The following is a 21,776-nucleotide window of genomic DNA, read 5'->3' on the forward strand; positions in this document are numbered from 1 at the left end:
GGCATGTGAATGGTGCCCAGGACCATTTACAACCAACATGGCACGTGCTGGGCACAATCGCTTAAGAAGAGCTCATTAGTGTGGACCCATCACTACACAACACACATTCCAGGGAAAAGCAAAGAAGTTAGCTCCAGAAGGCTTAGGTTGGGAAGAAGACTGATGCGCTGCGTGGCCTCAAGCAAAGTCTTAACGTCTCTGAGCCCTGGTTTTTAACTCCCAAAAATGACATCATCATAATGGCCTTTCACAGGGTTGTCGCAAGAATAAAATGAAACAATGGGTGCCAAAGAGCCGGTGACAGTGTAAAGCCCGCTGTAAATATTTCTGGTTTGGAAACACTGCACATCTAGGAAGGATGCTAAGCCAAGACACTAAGCCGCATCCTCTCCTACACCCCTGTTCATACAATCGCGCCAAACAAACCACAGGATTCGTGTCTTGGAAACGGGCTGCCCTCCTTTCTGCAGCAGGCAGGTTGGTCCATTCTGACCTGTGGCTCAGGGTGTTTTTGTAATATTCACAGGATATCTGGGAAGGTCACAATTAATAAGGAAAGCGCAGGGCATCGTCCTCTGACTGGTGGGATATGTTGCCCGGGAGACTGTCTCAGACAGAGTAAGATGATTTTTTTATACGGAAGTAAACAGGAGAATGTTTTTAAAGGACATAACCCCTATGCTCCTCTCAAAGAAGCACCCTGCCCATTATTATAAATATTTTATTACTGTGCACACATCCTAACTACTTCTTACGGCTGGAGCCAAAACAGTGATTTATTTCCATTTTGTTTCTTCGTGGATTCTGCTGTGCCTCTGACACACACTTGAGCCCTGGAGGATACACAGTTGCAAACAGAGCTGATTTGCAGACCAGAGGATTATTCGGAAATGTTTCCAAGCAAATTCATTTTGGCATGGGTCTTTAATTTCTGAAAACTGAAATTCACAGGCCTTGGGTAGTGCACCCTCGTTTTATGACTTTCTTGATTTAAACCCCTACAAATACAGACGCCCTCTCTCCCAGCACTTGACACCATCACACAAAATCCTTTTAATGGTGATAATCCCACAAAATAGAGAAACGTGCAGTTCCTGATGGGGCCTTGTAACATCAGAGAGATTTTATTATAAAAGTCCTGGCCCCGAGCTTGGTTCTGTGGGTTGACTTTTAAAGTCCTTACTTGGCCGCTGGAGCCTGAGGAACCTTCTCTGTGTGCTCAAGACGAGGCGGAGGCAGCCGGGATGCCAAGCGTGTGTAGGGCCGTGTGGGGAGGGCAAGGAAACTATTTTCATTAGCTGACGAGCATGGGACATGAGTGACAGCTGGAATGAGGGGCCAGTGGCACGAACGGACAGGAGATCTGGGCCTGTGTGCAGTGGGAAGCCCCAGCCTGTTTTCGGGAGGGAACTGGTAACTGCCCCAAGCCCACAGGTGCCCCTTGCCCAAAGCGGCCAGTTCAGAGTCTCCTGTTGAAAGGGGGGAGTGCACTTGGGGGCAGAGTGACCAAAGGGGCCCCAAGTGCTGATTCCAGTCCTCCAGCCCTCATGTATCTCGAGGGACGGCCACATTTAAACCACTTCAGGTAGATAATGATCCAGCTTGTGTTGAGAGGATAATTCACATGCTTGAGGAAGACTTGAGAAGAGTAGTGAAGTGGTTGTGATGGGCTAATAAGACGGGCATGTGGATAAAGGTGTGTTAAACCAGGAGTGGATGATTACATCAATAGATACTGGGAGGAGCAGTCCTCCATATGCAAAGAGCACAGAGCTAAAGAAGCTACACTTTTGTAACTAAGACATTACATTTAGCCCCTTTCGACCTCTGGTAACCCAGTATTTGCTGACCACAAGCTCAGCAAGGGCACGGGCCTGGCACTGGGAGGAAGGTAGTGATGGACACCCACGGCTCTTGCCTCATAAGGCTGCGGAGGGAGACAAAGTGCATGTCGTTGAATAAATACGTCCGTGGCTGTACCATCTGTGAGAAGAGATTTCATAAATACCCTTTAATATTGCTTTACTTTTTCCTGTTCACTACTTGCAACAACAAACCACTGCAATTATCACATTTGGTGCAATTTCAAGATTAGCAGTAGTTTTGGCAAAACAGATTTCTTCTCTCTAACCCAGCCAAGTTCTTGTAAAGTCCTCTCAATGTTCTTAGAAGCCTGACTGCCCCTTGTAAGGCAGAGCAAGAAAACTGGCCACCTGTTAGGCCATATCTGGTCTGTGGAGGTGTGAATTTGGCCTGCTCTTGTTTCAAAACGTACTGACTTCATTTCCAACGTTTAGAAACCGTGAGATCACGTGTAAAAAGCTAGATTTTTAAAAATTTTTTTGAAACAGTAGAAAATCTGGCAATACTGAACAACACAGGAGCTAGCGTGGTAACAACTGGCCAGCAATGAAATCAACTGCATTATTATTAATTAAAAATTATTCTATTAATAATGCATGCCCCTGGTAAAAACTAAAACAGAAAGAAAAGATTTGGAATGAATAGCATAGCTTGACGCAAACTTATAATATCCTTCTTCATTCTTCTACCAAAATGCAACCACTGATACATATGTGGACAGGCTATGGTTGGCTATGCAGAGGCTGCCCCTGCAAGACCGCCCACAGTTGCTTGTTTGCCACAGTCCCCACCACTCCCTAGAGTCTGACACTGGCCTGGTTCTCTTGATTACTGTTGGGCTCCGACAGACCTTTGAGTTTGCAATCCCAGCAATACAGCCCCGACTCTTTATAATGACAGTCTAAAAATGGCCAAACACAGGCTACTTGCCTGAGGATGTACCCACGCAGCACCCCATTGTGCTCTGTTTCTGGGGGTGGCTGCCACTGGACCATGATGGACTGATTGGTACGCCCACTGGCCACGATGTTCTTTGGGGGAGCACTGGGTGGCTCTTCAGGTAACATCAGCCTAGAAACAGAATGTGGGCAGGGAACGAGAGGTCAGCATCCGAGACAAACGGTCCCCACTTGCTTCTCTGTCTGGCTGAGTCTGGAGCCTGACTATTTACCAAAATCAAGTGATGAACAAAGCAAAGCACACAGCTGATCAAACTCAAAGGACATGCGTGAAATAGGGTACAGCAAATCGACATAATAGAGAATCAGTATAGCCAGCAACCAGGAAGACGCAGGAGGTGACCTCATTCTGTCTGGATAACCCACAGCACCTCCACTCTGGGAAGGGGTTACAAGCCTGAGTGAGCCAGGCTGTCGGCCCACAGCCTGAGACACCTGCCAAATCGTTTTTTTCTTTGGCTCTTTCAATATTTCTCATACCAAACGCCCACATTTTGAAAAAAGTCACTTAGGTCTCAACTCTTCAACTATTTGGGCCCAGTGAATGCTCAGGTCGGTTGGGGAGGGCACACTGAAACGGGGTGAAGCCATGGTCCCAGGTCAGGACCACTCCGGAGCATGCCGTGCCCTGCCAGACGCCTGCTTGTCAAGATGGCGGCACCAGGTCCCGTTCTGCCGGAAGTCCGGGTGGACAGAGGGCACGAAGACACGGTCAGCGCCGCATCTCCTCGATACAGGGGGCTGTGCTCTCAGGAACGCCTTGTGTTGGCACAGCCAGAGCACCACGGAAGTCGGAGAAACTTCCCTCAGAGCAATGAAGGAAAATCAGCTCGTCTGACACACAAGTGACCGTGTTTCTCTCTTCCTTCTAGTCTCTCCTGCGCACGTTTTTGCCACTATCCCTAAGGGACGGAGGTTGATTCCTTCCATCAACCTCCTCCTCCTAACTGGATGCCTGGTCTTGCTTCTGGGCCCAAGCTGCCCCGCGTCCCCACTGCGGGCTGCGCGATCACACACCTGCTTGTCTCTGCGCTGTACTGGCCTTTGCCCACTTGATTCACGGCACACACCCTGAACTGATAGGTGCGAGCTGGAGTCAGGCCGCGCACGGTGATGCCTGTCATCTCGGGACCGACGTTTGACAGATGTACTTTCCATGGAGAGTCTGAAAGAATGAGCAAAAGGAATTCAGAACCATACGGGCACATGTCTGAATAATAATAAGGGAATGCAAACTACATTTCCATAAGTTCTCTCATTTGCTTTCCTGGGCAGATGGAGTGGTTATCCCCATTCCACAGAAGTGGAAACCAAGGCTCGTGGCCATGTGGCTAGCTTCCGGCAGCCACTGGGCCTGACCCTGAGCCCCAAGACCGCCCATCGTCCTCACGCTGCCGTCACCAAGTAAAATGGCTTTTCCTTCAACCTGCATATGGCAGTTTGAACAGAACCAAAATATTCCTCATTCCCGTGTTCCCTGTCAGCTCACACGGTGAGGCAGATTGCAGATTTGTCTCCCAGAAAAGGATGCCGCACATGTCACCAAATGATAAATAAAAACTATATTCATTAACATTTTAATAAAAGAGGAAATGAGCATGATAAAGACAGATGGGCTGTGCATTTTGCAACCCATCTGCGTGGCGGCCCATTACAGCACCGCACCCCTCAGTGGCTTTGGCTGGAGAGAGACGTAATGGAATTCGCAGCTAGTTTAGACTATCTTTGCACCCAGCTTTCCGGCAGGTATAGCGACTCTGTCAGCCAAATGGGCTCTTGCCTGCAAGGCTTCAGAGGATTCTGCTGGGCTCCCACACCTTTGTGGGATTTTTTTTTGGTGCAGAGTTGAAACATGCTTTCTGGCCCGATCATTTAGTAGAATGATGCCCTGGAATGGAACAAGACCTGGCAGTGACTTTGAACACCCACTGTCACTTCTCATTTGGAATTGTCATGATGCCTGAGCTGCATTTTCAAGTTATTGGTGAGGTGAAATTGTGAGGAAGGGGTTCTTGTGGAAATCAAACCATCTGTTTCTTCCTTGGAAGTGGTGCCCAAATCCCTTTCACCCATGCTGGAGACAGTCAGAGAGAGGAGAGCCATGATTTCCACTATGGCGTCGGGCAGCGATCGGACTGTGGAGGACACTGGCTGTGGGTGCCCTCCACACGCAGGATCACTGCCACTTCGGCAAAAACCTAAAGACCTAACTATGAGGATTCGCAAGTCTGTGCCGGGGGCTCATCGGAAATGCGTGCTGCTTCCTTAGGAGTCACCAAGAAGTAACCACAGGCTGCTCCAAAATGAAATGAGCCTCTCAAGGGCAACTTGTGTTGGCTCTCATGCCGAGCCGTCTACCACGAAGCTGGAGTCTGTTAGCCGGATTCCTCGACAAAAAGTTACGCTGCTCTGGAGCAGGATGCCAGTTGGGCTACAAAGGCTGAATCTTTTTAATTATTTCAAATAAAGCTGCTTCCAAAAATGGCTTTCTGGGAATGTAGTCCTTAGCACCAGCTGGGCATTTCAGTGTTCTTGGCTTTTGATTTTCAGCGATATAGGTAATCTACGGTTGACGAGGATCCCCCGCTCTTTGTTTCCTTAAAAGTGCAACGTGTGCATCCCCAGTGAACTACGGAAAACCTCACACTGATTTCTCTTTTTTGTGCTGGGACCCTTCTAGAAGCATCAGACAGCTCATGGTGGTCTGGTTTGCTAAGCAGGCTCCCCTACAGGGAAGAGCCATTTGTCCACATGGATGATGCAAGAGCCCTCCCTTGCATCCATGTAACTGCTGGTGGGGAGCAGCACCTCTCCCTGCCAAGCCACACTCCAGCAGAGATACAGTTTTCCTTTGGAAGACAATGGATGCATAGTGGTCACAGTTGACTGCGCTCTTCTGCTGACTGCTCTTCACTTTTGTTTGAGCTTCCTCTGTAAAGCTGGGGGTGGGGCAAGTCAAAACCACAGGGAGATCCACCTCACAACCACGGGGATGGCTCCTATAAAGAAAGCAGAAATGGCATGCGCAGGCGAGGGTGTAGAGAAGCTGGAACATTCGTGCACTGTTGGTGGGGATGTGAAATGGGGTGGACGCTGCAGAAACCAATATGGCGGCTCCTCAAGAAACTAAAAATAGAAATACTTCAAAATATCTACCCCAACGAACTGGAAGGAGGGTCACAAAGAGATATTTGTTATGAACCCAAGTGTCCATTGATGGATGGACGGATGAACAGAATGTGGTCTAGCCCTACCATGAAATATTATTCAGCTTTGAAAAAGAAGATATTGACACACACTCCACCAGGGCTAAACCTTGAAAAGAAGGCAGTCACAAGAAGCCAGGTAGTGTAGGATCCCACTGATGAGGTCCCTGGAGGAGTCGGATCCACAGACACAGAGGCAAATGGTAGCTGCTGGGGCGGGGGCGGGGGGGGGAGATGGGGAGTCACGTTTAATGGATACAGGGTTTCAGTTTCGCCAGATGAGAAGGAGTCTGGAGATGGGTGGCACAATGTGAATGTACTGAACACCACTTAACTGTACATTTGAGAATGGCTAAGATGGTAAGTTTTATGTTATGTGTATATCACCACAATGAAACTTTCTTTTTCCAATGGGGCAGAAAAAATGGGGAAATAACACAGAACTCCCAAAACTGTCATTGGCTTGAAGTAAGAGAAGTGAGCTGCTGCATCCAGGCTCTGCGGGATGGGCCTGTCCCCCTCCCACCGCCCCTTGTCCCTCTCTACCTCCCCACCCCGTTCCGGGCCCTGGACAACCTGCCTGGCAGAGCTGGGCTCTTTCTTACTCACGGGGAGATGGCCCAGGACTATCACATTCTTCCCCCAAGTGTTCCTGCTCTTCCTCCCTCTCTGGGCTCTGCTGCTCCCTGGCCTCTGTGTCCTGAGGCAGCCGGCTCCAGCCCCGGGCTTCCCGGGGTCTCTCTCCACCCACACCTGGGCAGACCTTCCCTTTGCAGACTCCCTCCTTAACTGCTCTAAGTCAGGAGGGCCACCTGCTTCCTGGGGGACTGATGCAGCGCTCAATAAAACTTATTTTCCATCCCTCTCTTCCTGCAGACCTCAGTGTCTGTAAGCGAACGGCTCACCTGCTCATTCAGGTACAGAGTCCAAGGTCAGAAAGAGGCAAACTCAAAAGGATGGTGGCCGAGTCCGCTGACAAAGCCGATGCGTGTCAGCATGAAGTGGGCAGAGAGCACCCCATGCTGCCTCTCCCACCCCACATGCCCTCCCTCCCAGGTTCCGCTCAGAGTGTAAACAGCTCCTCCAAGTGTGTAACCTGAGCAGCGGTATCTGCGGCCCCATCTGACTTGGCAACAAGGGCCTATTAATCTGCCCTGTACCCAGGGGCTCAGCTCAGTCCTCCAGATACGTCCACAGAACTCTATTTATTCTTTTCCCTCTCCCTCCTAGAAGATAAAAGGCCTGGTAGGAAGAGAGATTAAACTGAAAACTAATACAAATGAACCCGATCCATCTCATGGGCACTCTGATTTGTACTAAAAAAAGAGAAAAAAAAAAGTGGTTTGGGAAGGATTTGCTCCCTCACAAGGCTCTGCACTGCAAGCTTGCTGAGAACTGTTAAAATGTAAAGAGCAGGTCTGTCCCTGACAATCCATAAGCAAAATCCCTTTAAAAGATGCTCCTCCTGGTCCTCGGACAGGAGGGCTCCAAGATGCTCGTCGGAGGGGCTGGGATGTGGAAGATTCTTTTGATAAAGGAAACCATCCCATAGAAGTTTCAATAGCTTTTTCCCCCCCTTCAGGGATGCCTCTTGCACCTCTGATCTCGAAGCTGAAGGAATTTGGGTATTCCTCAGCCAGGCTATTAAACAAACTTCTACCCCACATGGGCATCACTGATCTTTCTCTGGGCTTCAAGTGCTCAGAATCCGCAAGGAGTTAATCACTCCTTTGCTCTGTCGATTGGTGAAAAAGCGGGCGGTTTTCAATCGTCACAGATGTACTGGAAGCTTTTTGATTTCCAATAAAAAAGAGCCTTACCATGTTCTCAGTTAAAGGTATCTGAGGAAGGAAAAGACTTTTTCAAAGAAAATTTTCATTGCCAGAAGGACCAGAATTATTACTGACACCTGATGTCTGTGTGGCAGCTTGCAGTCTGGACGTGAATTCACAGCTGTAACCATGCGAATCTTCTTGGGGAGGAGGTATGTACGAGAGGAAAACCCAGACTCGGAGGTATAAATAACGCCCCCTGGCCTTACAGGCCACCACTTCCTAGACTTGGGAGCAGACTGAACATCACTAAAAGAGCAGCTGGGCCTCCAGCGTCTCCCTGGGGGGTAAGTACCGAGCAACACCCAGGCAGCACTGACATTCACACACACACAGACACACACATGTGATCTAAGAAAACACACGAAACCAAAAGCTGATGCAAACTCATTCTGGTCTCTGGGCAATTAAAGAGATGCAGGAACAATTAAATGACACCACGAGGAAGCAATCGGTGTGGGACATTCTGCAGGACAGACACCCTGGTCTCTGCATGAGATGAGAGCAGGGGAAAGGGACGTGGGGCTCTTGTCAATCAAGAGACAGAACCACCAAAGCAATGGATGGACCTTGTTTGGATCTGGATTTGGATTCAAAAGAATCAAACATGAAAAGTCAATTTTTAAAAAAGCATTTGAAGATGACACAAAGAAATGGAAAGACATTCCATGCTCATGGATTGGGAGAACATATATTATTAAAATGTCTATACTACCCAAAGCAATCTGCACATTTAATGCAATCCCTATCAAAATGCCAACAGCACTTTTCACAGAGCTGGGACAAACAGTCCTAAAATTTGTATGGAACCACAAAAGACCCCAAATAGCCAAGTAATCCAAAAAAAAAAAAAAAAAAAAAAGCAAAGCTGGAGGCATTACAATTCTGGACTTCAAGCTCTATTACAAAGCTGTAATCAACAAGACAGTATGCTACTGGCACAAAAACAGACACATAGATCAATGGAACAGAGAATGCCCAGAAATGGACTCACAACTATATGGGCAACTAATCTTTGACAAAGCAGGAAAGAATATCCAATGGGAAAAAGACAGTCTCTTTGACAAATGGTGCTGGGAGAACTGGACAGCAACATGCAAAAGAATGAAACCGAAGCACTTTCTTACACCATACACAAAAATAAATTCAAAATGGATTAAAGACCTAAATGAGAGACAGGAAACCAGGCAGCAACCGCTTTGAAATCGGCCATAGCAACTTCTTTCTAGCTATGTCTCCCAAGGCAAGGGAAAGAAAAGCAAAACTATTGGGACTACATCAAAACAAAAAGCTTCTGCACAGCGACGGAAACAATCAACAAAACTAAAAGGCAACCGAAAGAATGGGAGAAGATATGTGCAAATGACATATCTGATAAAGGGTTAGTATCTAAAATACATAAAGAACTTATAAAACTCAACACCCAAAAACAAAGAGTCCAGTTAAAAAAATGAGCAGAAGACATGAACATTTTTCCAAAGAAGACAACCAGATGGCCAATAGACATATGAAAAGGTGCTCAACATCATTCATCATCAGGGAATTGCAAATCAAAACTGGAATGAGATATCACCTCACACCACTCACAATGGCTAAAATCAACAACATAAGAAGTAACAAGTGTTGGTGAGGATGTGGAGAAAGGGGAACCCTCATGCACTGTTGGTGAGAATGCAAACTGGTGCAGTCACTCTGGAAAACAGTATGGAGGTTACTGTTAAAAAGTTAAAAACAGAAATACCCTATGATCTAGTCATTGTACTGCTAGGTATTTACTCAAAGGATACAAAAATACAGATTCAAAGGGGCAGCTGCACCCCGATGTTTACAGCAGCATTATCTACAATTGCCAAATTACGGAAAGAACCCAGGTGTCCATTGACTGATGAATGGATAGACAAGAAGTGGTATATACATGCAATGGAATTTTGTTCAACCATAAAAATGAATGAAATCTTGCCATTTGCAACAAGACAGAGAGAGCTAGAGAGCATAATGCTGAGTGAAGTTAAGTCAGTCAGAGAAAGACAAATACTGTATGATTTCATTCCTATGTGGAATTTAAGAAACAAAACAAACGATCATGGGCAGGGGAAGAGAAAAACCAAGAAACACTCTTAACTATAGAGAACAAACTGGGGGTTGCTGGAGGGGCGGTGGGCTGGGGGTTTGGGGTAACTGGATGATGGGTATTAAGGAGGCACGTGTCCTAAGGAGCACTGCGTGTTGTATGGAAGTGATGAATCACTAAATTCTACACCTGAAACTAATATTACATGTATGCTAACTAACGGAATTTAAATAAACACATAAAAAAAGCAATTCGGGACATATAAATATGGACTGAGTATAAGATGATTACATCTTGTAATCCAAGGATTACAATCATCATTGTAATCTAAGGATTACAATCCTTAGATTACAATTTAAGGATTACCATTAATTTTGTCGTGTATGATGTCATTTAGTTGAGCTATTTACTGAATCACTTAAGGTTGAAATGCCATAATGTCTGGGATTTCCTTAAAAATACCCTAGGCGAAACAAAACAAAACAAAACAAAACAAAAGGTGGGGACTCGATGAAACCAATATGGTAATATGTTGGTGGTGTCAAAAGTGAACGCATGAATACCTTTGTGTATGTGTCACACTTTTCATAACAAAAAGTTTCTAGAAAGTGACTGTTAATCATAACATTGCCAGCATTGAGCATTATGACCGTCTTAAATCATATGTTTGGTAGATGAAAAATGTGATTTCACTGATGCTCTTTGCCTTGTATTTTTTTATATGAATGAGAATGAACATTCTTGCATTAAAACAACTTCCCCTAGGTTACAGAGCAAGTTAAGTGGAAGATTTAAGATGCACATTTATTATTTTCTTAATTCTGATGCTGTTTTGGCTACAACAGTCTGCATACTGTGTCTCCTAAAATGGAAGCTTTAGGTTATGATAATAATAGTAATACGCATAATAAATGACACCCATTTATATAGCCACCCACAAGATAAACTCCATTATATCGATTTTACTCACTGTTAGATCCTTCGCACCTAGAAGAGTGCCTGACATAGAGCAGGGGCTCCATTAATATTTGTTCAGCGAAAGTACCTGCCATGTCCTGGGCACTTGGGGTGACTTTATATGTACACAGTTAACCTTCACAATAACCTTGTGGCGGGTATGATTATCCTCTTGTTCATATGAGAAAAGGAGACACAGAGGGATGGAACCATGGATCGTGGTCTGATCTACCTGGGTAGAAACTCCCAGATAAAGGCAGTGTTGTTCTTTCGACTTCTCCTTACTGGTCACAGTTAGTACTCAAGCTTTCAAGTCAAGAGCTTAGTCACAGAACCAGAAGCACAACTATGCTCTTGGCCCAAAGCTTCCAAGAGACTCAGCCATGCCACACTCATGAGAGGCTCTCCTTCTGCACACCAGCTGTTTAGACACCGAATGTAAGTACTGGGCTTCTTAGGAAGATAATGCACACTCAGGATGGGTGAGAATCTAAGCCTGGGCACAAATTAAGTTGCACTTCCCACTGGTTAGAAGGCCTCTCCAGCATCAACAGTGGTAAGGCCTGCTGATGGCACGCACCCCCGATATGAAGGGATGGGAATGGTACTTTGCTTCTGTGTTCTTCCTTTTAGAAGTCCAGAATGCTGGTCTCATCATCAGGAAAACATCCCCAAATCCCAACCTAGTGATGTCCTCCTACAAAGCACCTGACTGGCACTCCTCAAAACTGTTAAGGCCATCAAAAACGGAATGTCTGAGAAAGCGGCCTGCCAAGAGGAGCCTAAGGAGACAGATGGTTATGTGGTGTGGTGTCCCGGCTGGGATCCTGGGACAGAGAAAAGACAGTCGTAAAGAACTGAGCGAATCTGAATAAAGCACGGACTTTAGTTAATAACAAACATGTCGGTATTGGTTCATTCATTGTGACAAACGTACCATATGGATGGAAGATGTTCACAAGAGGGGAAACTGTGTGTCGGGCTTTTGGAAATTCTCTATCTTCACAATAACTCTGCAAACCTAAAGCTGTTCTAAAACAAATCCAAAGAGAAGAAGAGGCCTGTCCATTAGTGGGTTGGTGTGGACAAGGCAGGGGAGGGACAAGCTGGGGCACGCAGTGTGGGACCGGGGCTGGGAGGCCCTGTGCGCTCCGCGGGACCGGAGAATGGAGCTGGGCGTGTGAGCTCACACAGGGAGGCGCACACAACAGGCTCAGAGCGAGTTTCAAGCCACTGCCACTGTTCCTGACGCTGGAGCCCAGGACGATGGGGCCGGCTTACTGTCCCAGGTGAGGCTCACATCATCTCTCAGTGTTTGAGGGCCTGGCATCTGTGGGGTGGAGGGACAGCAAGGGGTCGTGTCCTCCGCAGCTGTAAACAGTAGTCGCCGACTGCCCTCATGGTAGGAGGCTAGCATCCACTCTGGAAGGCGCAAGGACGGAGGGGCCTTGAGCTCTCAGCCTGCATCTGCACTGGCCCTGCCCGAGGCCCCACAGAGACCCTTCCAGTTCTGAATAGTTTTCCCTAGTGAGAGCTCCAAAACGACATCAGCCATCCAAAACCTGAGTCCACCCACAGAACCACATGCCCACTAAGTAATGTGAGAAGGTTAAAAAAAAAAAAATATATATATATATATAAAATATATATATTAATTATGTATTAATTACATATACAATTACATATAAACTTTATATACATATGTAAATTATATATGTATATAAAAGACATCACAAAAAATACGTATTCACTAACAAAAACTTGGAAAATAGAGTGTGAGAAAAAAATGAAACAAAACAGGCATAGGTGCATTCTACTGCTTTTTAAAAACCATTTTCATGACTTTTCAAGTGCTTTGTGTAATTATTTTCAAGTTTTTCGGAGACCACTCCTACCTACATTTCAGCGTCCAGCTCAGTGAGTCACTGAAATTAATCTGGTGGGATGATCACTGTTTGCGTCTTGACATCCAAGTGCCCTGAAGTTCCCATTGTAACGTGAACCGAGAAACGAAATTTCAAGGCCCCAACAACAAAGCATTTCCACCTCCGTAGGTTCGGCTGCTGGGGCTGAGAGCTAACCCCCGCTCCCAAGCCCCTAGTCCACGCCAGGTGGAGTGGAGACTCGGAGGCAAGCTCAGCCGGCGCTACAGAACAGTGTCTCTCAGCTCATTCAGAGCTCGTCTGGACATTCAAAGAGGAGCACAGATAATAACTAGCTCTTCAAAGGGTAAAGAAGACTCTGGTTACAAACTGTTACAAGACCGAGAGGACTTGACTTTACAGTAGTGCTACAGCGTCCTGCTTGGCTGGTAGACAGCACATTGGTAGGATGGGCCGTGGCTGCAACACGAGACGACAAGGTCCTCGGGATGGACCAGACACCATCGAGGCATCACAACTATCTAGGATGAATGAACTGAAGCACAAGTTTGGAAGAATGCTGTGACCTGACCCTGGGAGAGAAGCCTGAGATCACGGGAAGAACAGCCACAACCCGCAGAACTTCCCCGGCCTGGGAGGGAGGAAGCGGCAGGGGACTATTCCCTACCAAAGACAAAGCCCCAAGGAGCAGAAGGTTAAAGTATGGTTTGGTGTCCCCCACTTGGGAAGGGCTTTCTCTGTTGCTGACGTCATCGGAGCAACAAGAAAGTGTGCAGGGCCAGAGGGAAAAGGCACAAAGCGTGGCCTTCAAAGTCTAGAACGAAAGCGCTGAGCATTTGGGGAATTAATGAACCTCCCTCCCCCCACTAGGGAACGTGGCCAAGTAAAGCCAGCAACGGGCTTTGGGACCTCACACTTTTCATGTCCAAGGGACTGGGGCCTCTGTACTATAAGACCCCAGAGGTGCCCGAGGCTTGGGTCCACAAGGGGACACGCACTCCCGGTCAAGCTGTGGGCGCTGAACTGGAGAAGCCATCTGCTTCAGAGAGGTGGAGAGAAGATAGGGGGGTTGGGAAGAGGCATTGGACAAATCCAGAAGTGTAGGGGAACAGGGCTGTGGGCAGGAGCCATATCATGATGGTGGCGGGTGCACCCCACACAATGGGTCAGACTTTGGAGAGCTCGAACCTTGGCTGGCCGGTGGCCGGGCAGAAGCAGGCAGCGCTCTCTGCGTCGAAGCTGCCCCAGCCTCAGGGCAGACACATCGCAGGGGCCACGCTGCATCGCCACTGAGCAGGCTAACCCGGGCAGGAATTTACACCAGCGTGTGCGACGTGTTTGGAAAGGGCCCACCACAGGCGAGCACCAGCGAGGGCTCCGGGGGTGACCTCAGGCTCTGGGCCCACCCCTGTGTCTTGCCAGGGGGCCAGGAGCCGAGAGGGCGAGAACCCCCAGCCCTCCAGCTCAGCCCCTCTCTGGGCCCACGGCACAGCAAGATAACAAAGATGGGCAAGTACCTGTGACACACTCTTGTCTTCCTGCACGGATTTTAAAATGGGAGCAAATGCCATTAATGTGAGGTTCAGTATGCAAAAGCCCCAAGAAAAATGAGCTGAGACAGAAAATACTTCCTAACAACTCGGAGGCTGTTAGATACCTGTGTGAGCTATGTTTCAAAGACAGCATTAAAACGACTTGAAGCCTAAAGACCAAAGTCTCTGCAATTCAGGCAAAAGCAAAACAGCTCAAAGCCCATTAGCTTTGAAGCATGTAATCGCAAGCGGGGATGAAGACGTTGAACATATTGTGCAGAGCCAGTCAGGAGCAGCTTTCACTCGGGAGCAAATGAGCTCATGGAAAGTGGGGTACAAGACAGCTCCCGGGCCCTGGCTGAGAAGGCTCTGGACCACAGAAGAAAGAGCTGAGCCACATGGCTTAGATCATCCCTGTGAAGGACGACGGACCCTTCCTGCCTCCCCAAAGATGCTGGGATGGGGCTGGGGAGAGGCCCTGGGCCCCAGAGAGTGCTCCCCAAAAGCTAGTCGTAGACCAGCCGCTGATAGAAGATGCCCTGCTCAAGAAAGCTGTGGCCAGGACAATGTTCAGGCCCAAGGAAAGACACAGGCCTATGGGAAATTGCCACCTGGACCCCAAAACGTCACCTCGGACTCAGCATGCTCCAGCCAGGTTAGCCGATGATCCGCCCAGAACAAAGCCCCTCAGTGGGCTTGCAGTTCCCAGGCCCAGCCCCTGGGCACCCAGTTGTCTTTGGCGCCCTTCCTTCCAGGGAATTCAATCACCAATTCAGAATAAGCAACCTTCCTGCTCGCTCCTGCTGTCTCTGAACCTCACACCAGGACAAAGCTGCTTGCACACCCTGCTGGGTCCGTCTGCCGCGTTTAAGCTGCTTTCTTGTGGCACTGCTCAGTGACCTTGAATGGCCCTCTGTGGATAAGGACTGTGGTCTGGCCTCACTCAGTCGCTCAGTGCATGTGCGCGTGTGCATGTGTACACATGCAGAGAGAAAGAGAGAGAGAGGTCTGCTGCTTTTAAAGATTTAAACACCTGAAGTGAAAATATACATAAAATTGCATATAAAATTAAAATAAAAAATAAACAAATCCAAAATCATTAAGGAGGAGAACACAGTGCTGAGCACCTGGGAGGACTTAGGTAGTCCAGCTAAGCACTCAGTTTAGCTCTGGGTTTCCAGGAGACCAAAGGGAAAAGTGACGTGCTGGATGGCAGAGTTTGAAAAGGAAGCGGCTAAGTTGCTCGGGAGAAACAGGCACTGTCTGGGTGGCAGAGACGCCCACCGCGTGGTTGCCTCCAACCGAGACACAGTGAGACATGCAGAAGACTGAGACACGCTCTTCCAACCTCACGTGTCTTCTAGCACATCTTCAGAAAAGAGCAAGTATGGTATTAACTTACGGAAGACAGTGTTCCTTTCCAAGTTAAGGAAAAATACATTAATTTGGAGTTTGAGGCTCGGGAACCTGGCATCATGATGGTGACCACGTCCCTCAGTGTGTCACCTCTGAACCGCGGAGGGCAGGACCTCAGGAATCCACCTCAGGGCTGTGGAGCCGAGGACATGCATAGGAGGAAGTTGTAGAGTATTGCTAAATGGAATATTGTTATTTTAGGAATAATTGGCTTAGAAGAAATTTTCATAAATGTATTTTAAAAATCGGGGCACCCCAGGTGGCTCAGTTGTTAAGCATCTGCCTTCAGCTCAGGTCATGATCCCAGGGTCCTGGGACTGAGTCCTACATCGGGCTCCCTGCTCAGCGGGGAGCCTGCTTCTCCCTCTGCCACTCCTCCCTGCTTGTGTTCTCTCTCCCTCTCTCTGTCAAATAAATAAAATCTTAAAAAAAAAAGATACTTTAAAAATCCTAAGAACCATGAATGGGAAGAATGTACTAGATCATGAAGAACTTGTTTCAAATCAAGATCCTGTTCATTTATATGAACTTCAGGAACAGGCTGAGTGGGGAGAGAGGCCTGCCGAGTGCTGGTTCTTGCAGGTAGAGGACAGACTGAGAAGGGCCACAGGGGAACCTCCCGGAGGGTGGAAACATTCTGTACCTCATTTGAGGTAGGAGCTATGTGGTGTATGTGTATTTGTAAAAACTCACTTAAGATCTCTGTGTTTCATGATATGCAAATTATATATCAGTAAGCAACCAAAGATCAGTATCATACATTAACAGTAAACCCCTGGTAGGTGTTCCACTGCGATCAGGGGATGAACAAAAGACTCGCTACTATGCTGATTATTCTTTTAAATTATTCTGGCCAACCCTGTAACATTAAAAAAAAAAAAAAAGGAAACAATAAGTTTTTATTATTTGGAGAAGATATGATTGTCTACCCCCAAAACTTAAGAGGATCAACTGGAAAGTCATTAGAATAAAAAGAGAATATGGAAAGTGGCTGCACAGGAGACAAACACCCAAACATCAGGACTGTCATGAGATTCCAACAATGAGCTAGCTGCAAGATGGAACAGAGAGAAAATCTGAATCTTAGCACAACGTTCACACAGAAATGTAGAGCCTGTGGGTGTAAGCCTGCAAACTTCCCTACATGATATAAAAAAGGAGCTAACGAAATGGAGAGGCAGGTTATTTTCTAGGTGGAAGGACAGAATCTCCAAGAAGTCAGTTCGCATAAAACTCATCATAGGTTAAACATCACTAAAACGTCAATGGGACTATTTCTGAAAGCCAACAAAATAATTCCGATTTTTTTCCAGAAGAATAAACAGGTGACAAGAACGAGCAAAATTCTTAAAAGATGAAGGAACTTGCTTTAGCAGCTATTAAAACACATTTCAGAGCTAAAACAATTAAAATAGAGACCAGGCAGAAAAACAGATGATGAATCAATGGGTCCAAATAAACCCCAAATAGACTTTTACAGAAACGGGTCCTCTTCATGTACAAAAAAGGAAAAAAAAAAAATCCATAAATAAATGGAATATTCAGTGAATTGTGTTGGGAAAATGAGGGTCATCTAAAAAAATAAAAATCATATATCAGAATTTCCATCTAAATTCCAGATGAATTTAAAAGTTAAATGTATGAAAAAGTAAAGCTTTAAAAACAAGAGGAAAACTTACAAGAACTTGTATTTTATGCTTGTGTTGAGCTATCCAACCAAACATACAAGTAATGAGAGAAATCACAGAGGAAAAGTTAAGAGATTTAACTACGTAAAAATCAAATACTTCTGTATATCAAAAAGTAATACACAAAAATTAAGAGTAAAAAGCAAACTGAAAGAATACGTGTCACACATGACAGAAAAAACCCTAAGGCTTTGATACAAAAAGAGAGGAAAGGAAACTGACAGATCATAGAGAGGAAGCACAGAAAGCCAAGGAACTTGGGAAAATGTGTTCAGCAGGACCAGTAATCAAAGAAATGCAAAGTCAAAATCTTCCGAATGGAGACATAGGAGAGTATCTTTGCAAACTTGGGAGGAGGAAAAATATTCTTACGGGTTTCCTTCTAGATATTTTCATGTGTTGGTGTCCTGCCTTCATTGTGCCCTCAGGGCCTACTTTGCCTGCTGGGTAATTCAGTGCTGCTGGAGCAGTAGACCTGGGTCAGTGCCCTGCCCCCCCAGAAAAGATGACCTGGGACAGCACACCCCCCCCCAGAGCAGGAGACCTAGAGACAGCACCCCACCAGAGAAGGCGACCTGGGACACCAGCCCCCACCCCCCGCCCAGAGCAGGAGACATGGGACAGTGCCCCCTAGACAAGATCTGGGACACCACCCCCCCTCCCCCAGAGCAAGATCTGGGAACAGTGTCCCCTGGAAGGGGAGACAGGGGACACTGCTGGGAGGAGATGCTACAAGGAGTTGACTAGAGACAGAGGGGCAGGGACGGGGAGAGAACTATGTGCGCACGGATCCACGAGCCATGCCTTGTTGCTGAAGTGTAACAGGCAAAGTAGTGAATGGCTGGAGATAAATCTGGAGAGGCAGGTGGTAGGTGGATGATGAATAGCGCTATGTACCACACTAATCAGCCTAGAATCTCTTCTTTTAAGCAATGAAATATCCATGGTGGAATCGGGGCTGGCCGTGTGGCTAGAAGACAGGCTAGGGGCCAGGCTCCAGGCCGTGTGGAGCCCTACACACTCTGGGGGAGCTGAAGGAGATCATAGAGGAACTCGGGGCTCGCACCCAGCCCCGCCGCAGGCCCTTCTCTGAGGGGCCTCTGAAGGGTTTCTAGCGGAGGGGGGAGGCTTCACTCGGGCACATGTGCACTTTGAGGGCTCCTGCTGATGGCTCGGGGAGGGCAGAGTTTGGGAGGCTAACTGGAAGGACTTGTGTGATGGGGTGGCAGCCAGCTGGGGAAAAGGGCTTGCAGGAATGGAGAAGGGCAACAGGTTGGAGAAACATTTATGAGGTAAACCTTACTATTTGTGGGGGATAGAGTCAAAACAATGTCTGGGTTTTTAACTTGAGAAGGAGCAACTTCGGGGGAAACATGATGAGTTCTGGCAGTCTGAGTTTGCTGAGCCCACGGGATAGCTGGGTGAGGGTGTCTGAGGGACATCTGGTTACGTGAGTCTGGGGTCCAGGCCGAGGTCTAGGTCACAGACATGTTTTAGGGAACGGCAGCACACGGGTGACAGGTGCGCCATGGTGGCACGGGCTCACTAGCTGGCGGGCACAGAGGAGGTGAAGACCGTGGGCCGAGCAAGCAAAGTGAGGAATCCCGGCATTTTAGGGGAGGAAACGAAGTCTCCAGACGAGTCACAGGGAATGGCTCGAGGGATGGAAGACGAAGCGGTGGGATCCGAGGGAAGCAGGAGTCAAGCCCAAGCCCGGGGGACACGGCGCTCTGGGCGGCGGGAGACCGAGAGCGCGGGCGGGGAGGAGGAGGAGGGGGAGGTGGTTCTCTGGTGAGGCGGAAAGAGCCAGGAGGGAAGGAGAGCGGGAAGGCAGAGGGCGGCCGTGTATAAGTCCTGGCAGACGTGGGACAGAGGGGCTGGCTTTCAACTCACAACGGACTGTGGTGAGTCCTTTCCGTCTCTGGGCTTCGAGTAAGCTCTAGATTTTTATTAGTGAGCATGCCTAACTTTAATAATAAAAATTACAAAGGTATCATATTTTAATTCAATTCAAGTATTTTAAAGTGTGATGGCAAAACCACACCCACATCTATTAAAAAAATGAAGAGAAACGAAGCCCGGAGTTTTGCGTCAGGGTGCTTATTACCTGTGACTGCTTCCCGGGGGACACGCGCTACGGTGTAAAAAAAAAAATTCGTAGGAAAAGAGACAATCTTTACAGCTGGTGAAGGATCTCAACTATTCTATTTTAGCAGTGGAATTAATGCCTTAGTGCAGCTCAGAGAGCGCAGGCAGAGGGCTCAGTTTGAGCATCAGATTAAGGATTGCCTCTCCCAACGATCAGGGTTATCGCCAAAGCTCGTTCAATGAGGGCATGTGTTTCTAATACTATATGAGGCCAACTCACTCATCCGAAAGGACACATTTTTTAAAAGGTAAAACCATGGCTCTCATCCAAATACAAAATGAACACGCGCTAAAGATTTTAGGTAGCTCATTAATTCGTGAAGGAACCAGTAAGATGCTCCAACGGTATCAAAAGGGAATTTGTAGCGCGCACTCTAAATGAATTTACAGATAGACACAAACCTGGTTAGTAACTACAGGGTGATAACTGGTTACTGCAAGAACCACTCATAACCCAGACACGATTTATTTGCATTTCTATGGAGGAGAATTATTTGCATTACTCTTCAGTTCTGTACGATCCACGGAGTTGTGGAACAGCTTGAAAGCAATGACAAGTGTGGGTCTCTACAGAGGCAGATAGACCCGAAGGCTGCCGGATGAGACGCTGGGTAACGTGGGTTTGATCTGTCTCTGAATCCACTTCAAAGCCTCCCTCGGTTTCTTCTCCTGCCTTGTTATCATAATCATCTCAAAGAAAGATTATTCTTGATCCAATTCAATGAGCACTTAAGAGACTGGGCCAAATGCTCTAGCTGTTCACCAGAATTCTCGATCAGTTTGCCGCGTCCTTGCTATCAGGCCACAACAATGCCCGTGCTCTCTTAACCCAGGACCCCCAGGCTCCCCTTGCCCATGGACCCTGTGTGCTCTCAGCCCCCCAGGCAGTTACCTCGGACCAGGCCTTTGGACGCTGCTGCCCTCTTTGAGCCCCGGCTCAGTGAAGAGAAGTCTCACGCTCCACAGAGACGCAGTCCTCAGGGTGCCTGCGAGGCCCAGCGTGCTCTCCGGAGAGGGTTTCGCCTCCAGGCAAGTGCATGGACAAAGGCTTAGTGGAAGCTGCAGAGTTCTGTTTCATAAAAGCTCTGGAGAGGTCCTCTGGTAACGGCTGGTTTGTGATGAGGGCAGGTGCTGCACAGGGCCTGCCCCCGCCGTGGAGCCACGCCAGTTTGGCCCCTGCAGGAGTCACGGTTTCCAGGAGAACGGCGTCCCGATCAGCCTGCCAAGAGCAGCTGGTTGCAGAGTGTGTCCCGAGGAGCCGGACGGATGGACTGCTGGATGGAGTTAGTTAGACTCGTCCACTTGCACAGTGTGCAGGAGAGGCCAAATACAACTTCCATTTTAGTGTGTACTGCTGCTGAGCTGCTCCTTCCGACCATAATTAGCCAGCACATTCAGCTGCTTCTTAAGGGCCCTGCTTCCTAATAAAAATAAAAACTAGATCCTTGGCCCAGGGGACAGAGCTGGGCTTCCTGTTTGCCGTGGCAGGAAGGCGGACAACTGGCAGTACTGTGAACTGTTTCGGCAAAGCCCACAGACGTATCTTGCTCAGTAGAAATTGGAATCAGCCCAGAGATAACCATCTTATCTGCTCTAGGTCCTTCGTGTAATAATACTTCGAGCAATAAGAGTAACAGTGTAGAATACTCTAGATTCTTCGATATCACAGTCTCTGAAGAAGAAACAAATGGGAGTCGGAGCCAGCTCCAGAAAGGTCCAGTTGGGAGAATCAGATGCTAACGAGGGACTAACGATGCTCTTAGACCCTTTCGCCATGACGTGAAGCGACTGAACGCCCAAAGAGAGGACCCGTGTGTGCAGGCTCTCTACTGGCTGTCACAGGTACAAAGAGAATTGGGCCCGGGCCGCCCTCAAGGGGTTCATGGTCTCGCTGGAAGACACACTTGTAGACCAGTCACTATTATACACGGCACCAAATACTCAAGGGGAAATACATATAATGGTATCAGGACCCCGAGGAGGGAAGGAGGAAGGCTGCCTGGGCATGATGGCGGTGTGGGTCAAGGACAGGTATGGAGGAAAGTCATATTTGAGCTGGGACACCAAGAGTGAGGGAGAATTTCCCCATGCGTCTGCATTTCCCCACTGCACCTGGCAATGTCTCGGCCTAGCCCCCTGTTGTCTCCATAGAAGCCGGCTGCTGTCGCCGTGACTCAAGGCTCACGCTTTGGGGCCGTTGCTGATGCTGCTCCATCCTCTG

The 21,776-nt window shown here is 47.8% G+C and overlaps 1 protein-coding gene across 1 annotated transcript in view; it reads right to left on the reverse strand.

The window, feature by feature from the left end:
- The window catches only part of SDK1 (sidekick cell adhesion molecule 1), an 876,702-nt gene that overhangs the window by 183,208 nt on the left and 671,718 nt on the right, over window positions 1-21,776 (reverse strand). The window contains exons 15-16 of the mRNA XM_088017186.1: window positions 3,840-3,987; window positions 2,794-2,934 (exon numbers count right to left, since the gene is read on the reverse strand). Of these exons, the coding sequence (XP_087873312.1) occupies window positions 2,794-2,934; window positions 3,840-3,987 (289 nt within the window). The remainder of the gene's footprint in view (window positions 1-2,793; window positions 2,935-3,839; window positions 3,988-21,776) is intronic.

The sequence above is a fragment of the Eumetopias jubatus genome, unplaced genomic scaffold (genome assembly GCF_037043125.1).
Source record: "Eumetopias jubatus isolate StellerSeaLion01/CBP00866 unplaced genomic scaffold, mEumJub1_p1.0 scaffold_12, whole genome shotgun sequence".
Lineage (NCBI taxonomy): Eukaryota > Metazoa > Chordata > Mammalia > Carnivora > Otariidae > Eumetopias > Eumetopias jubatus.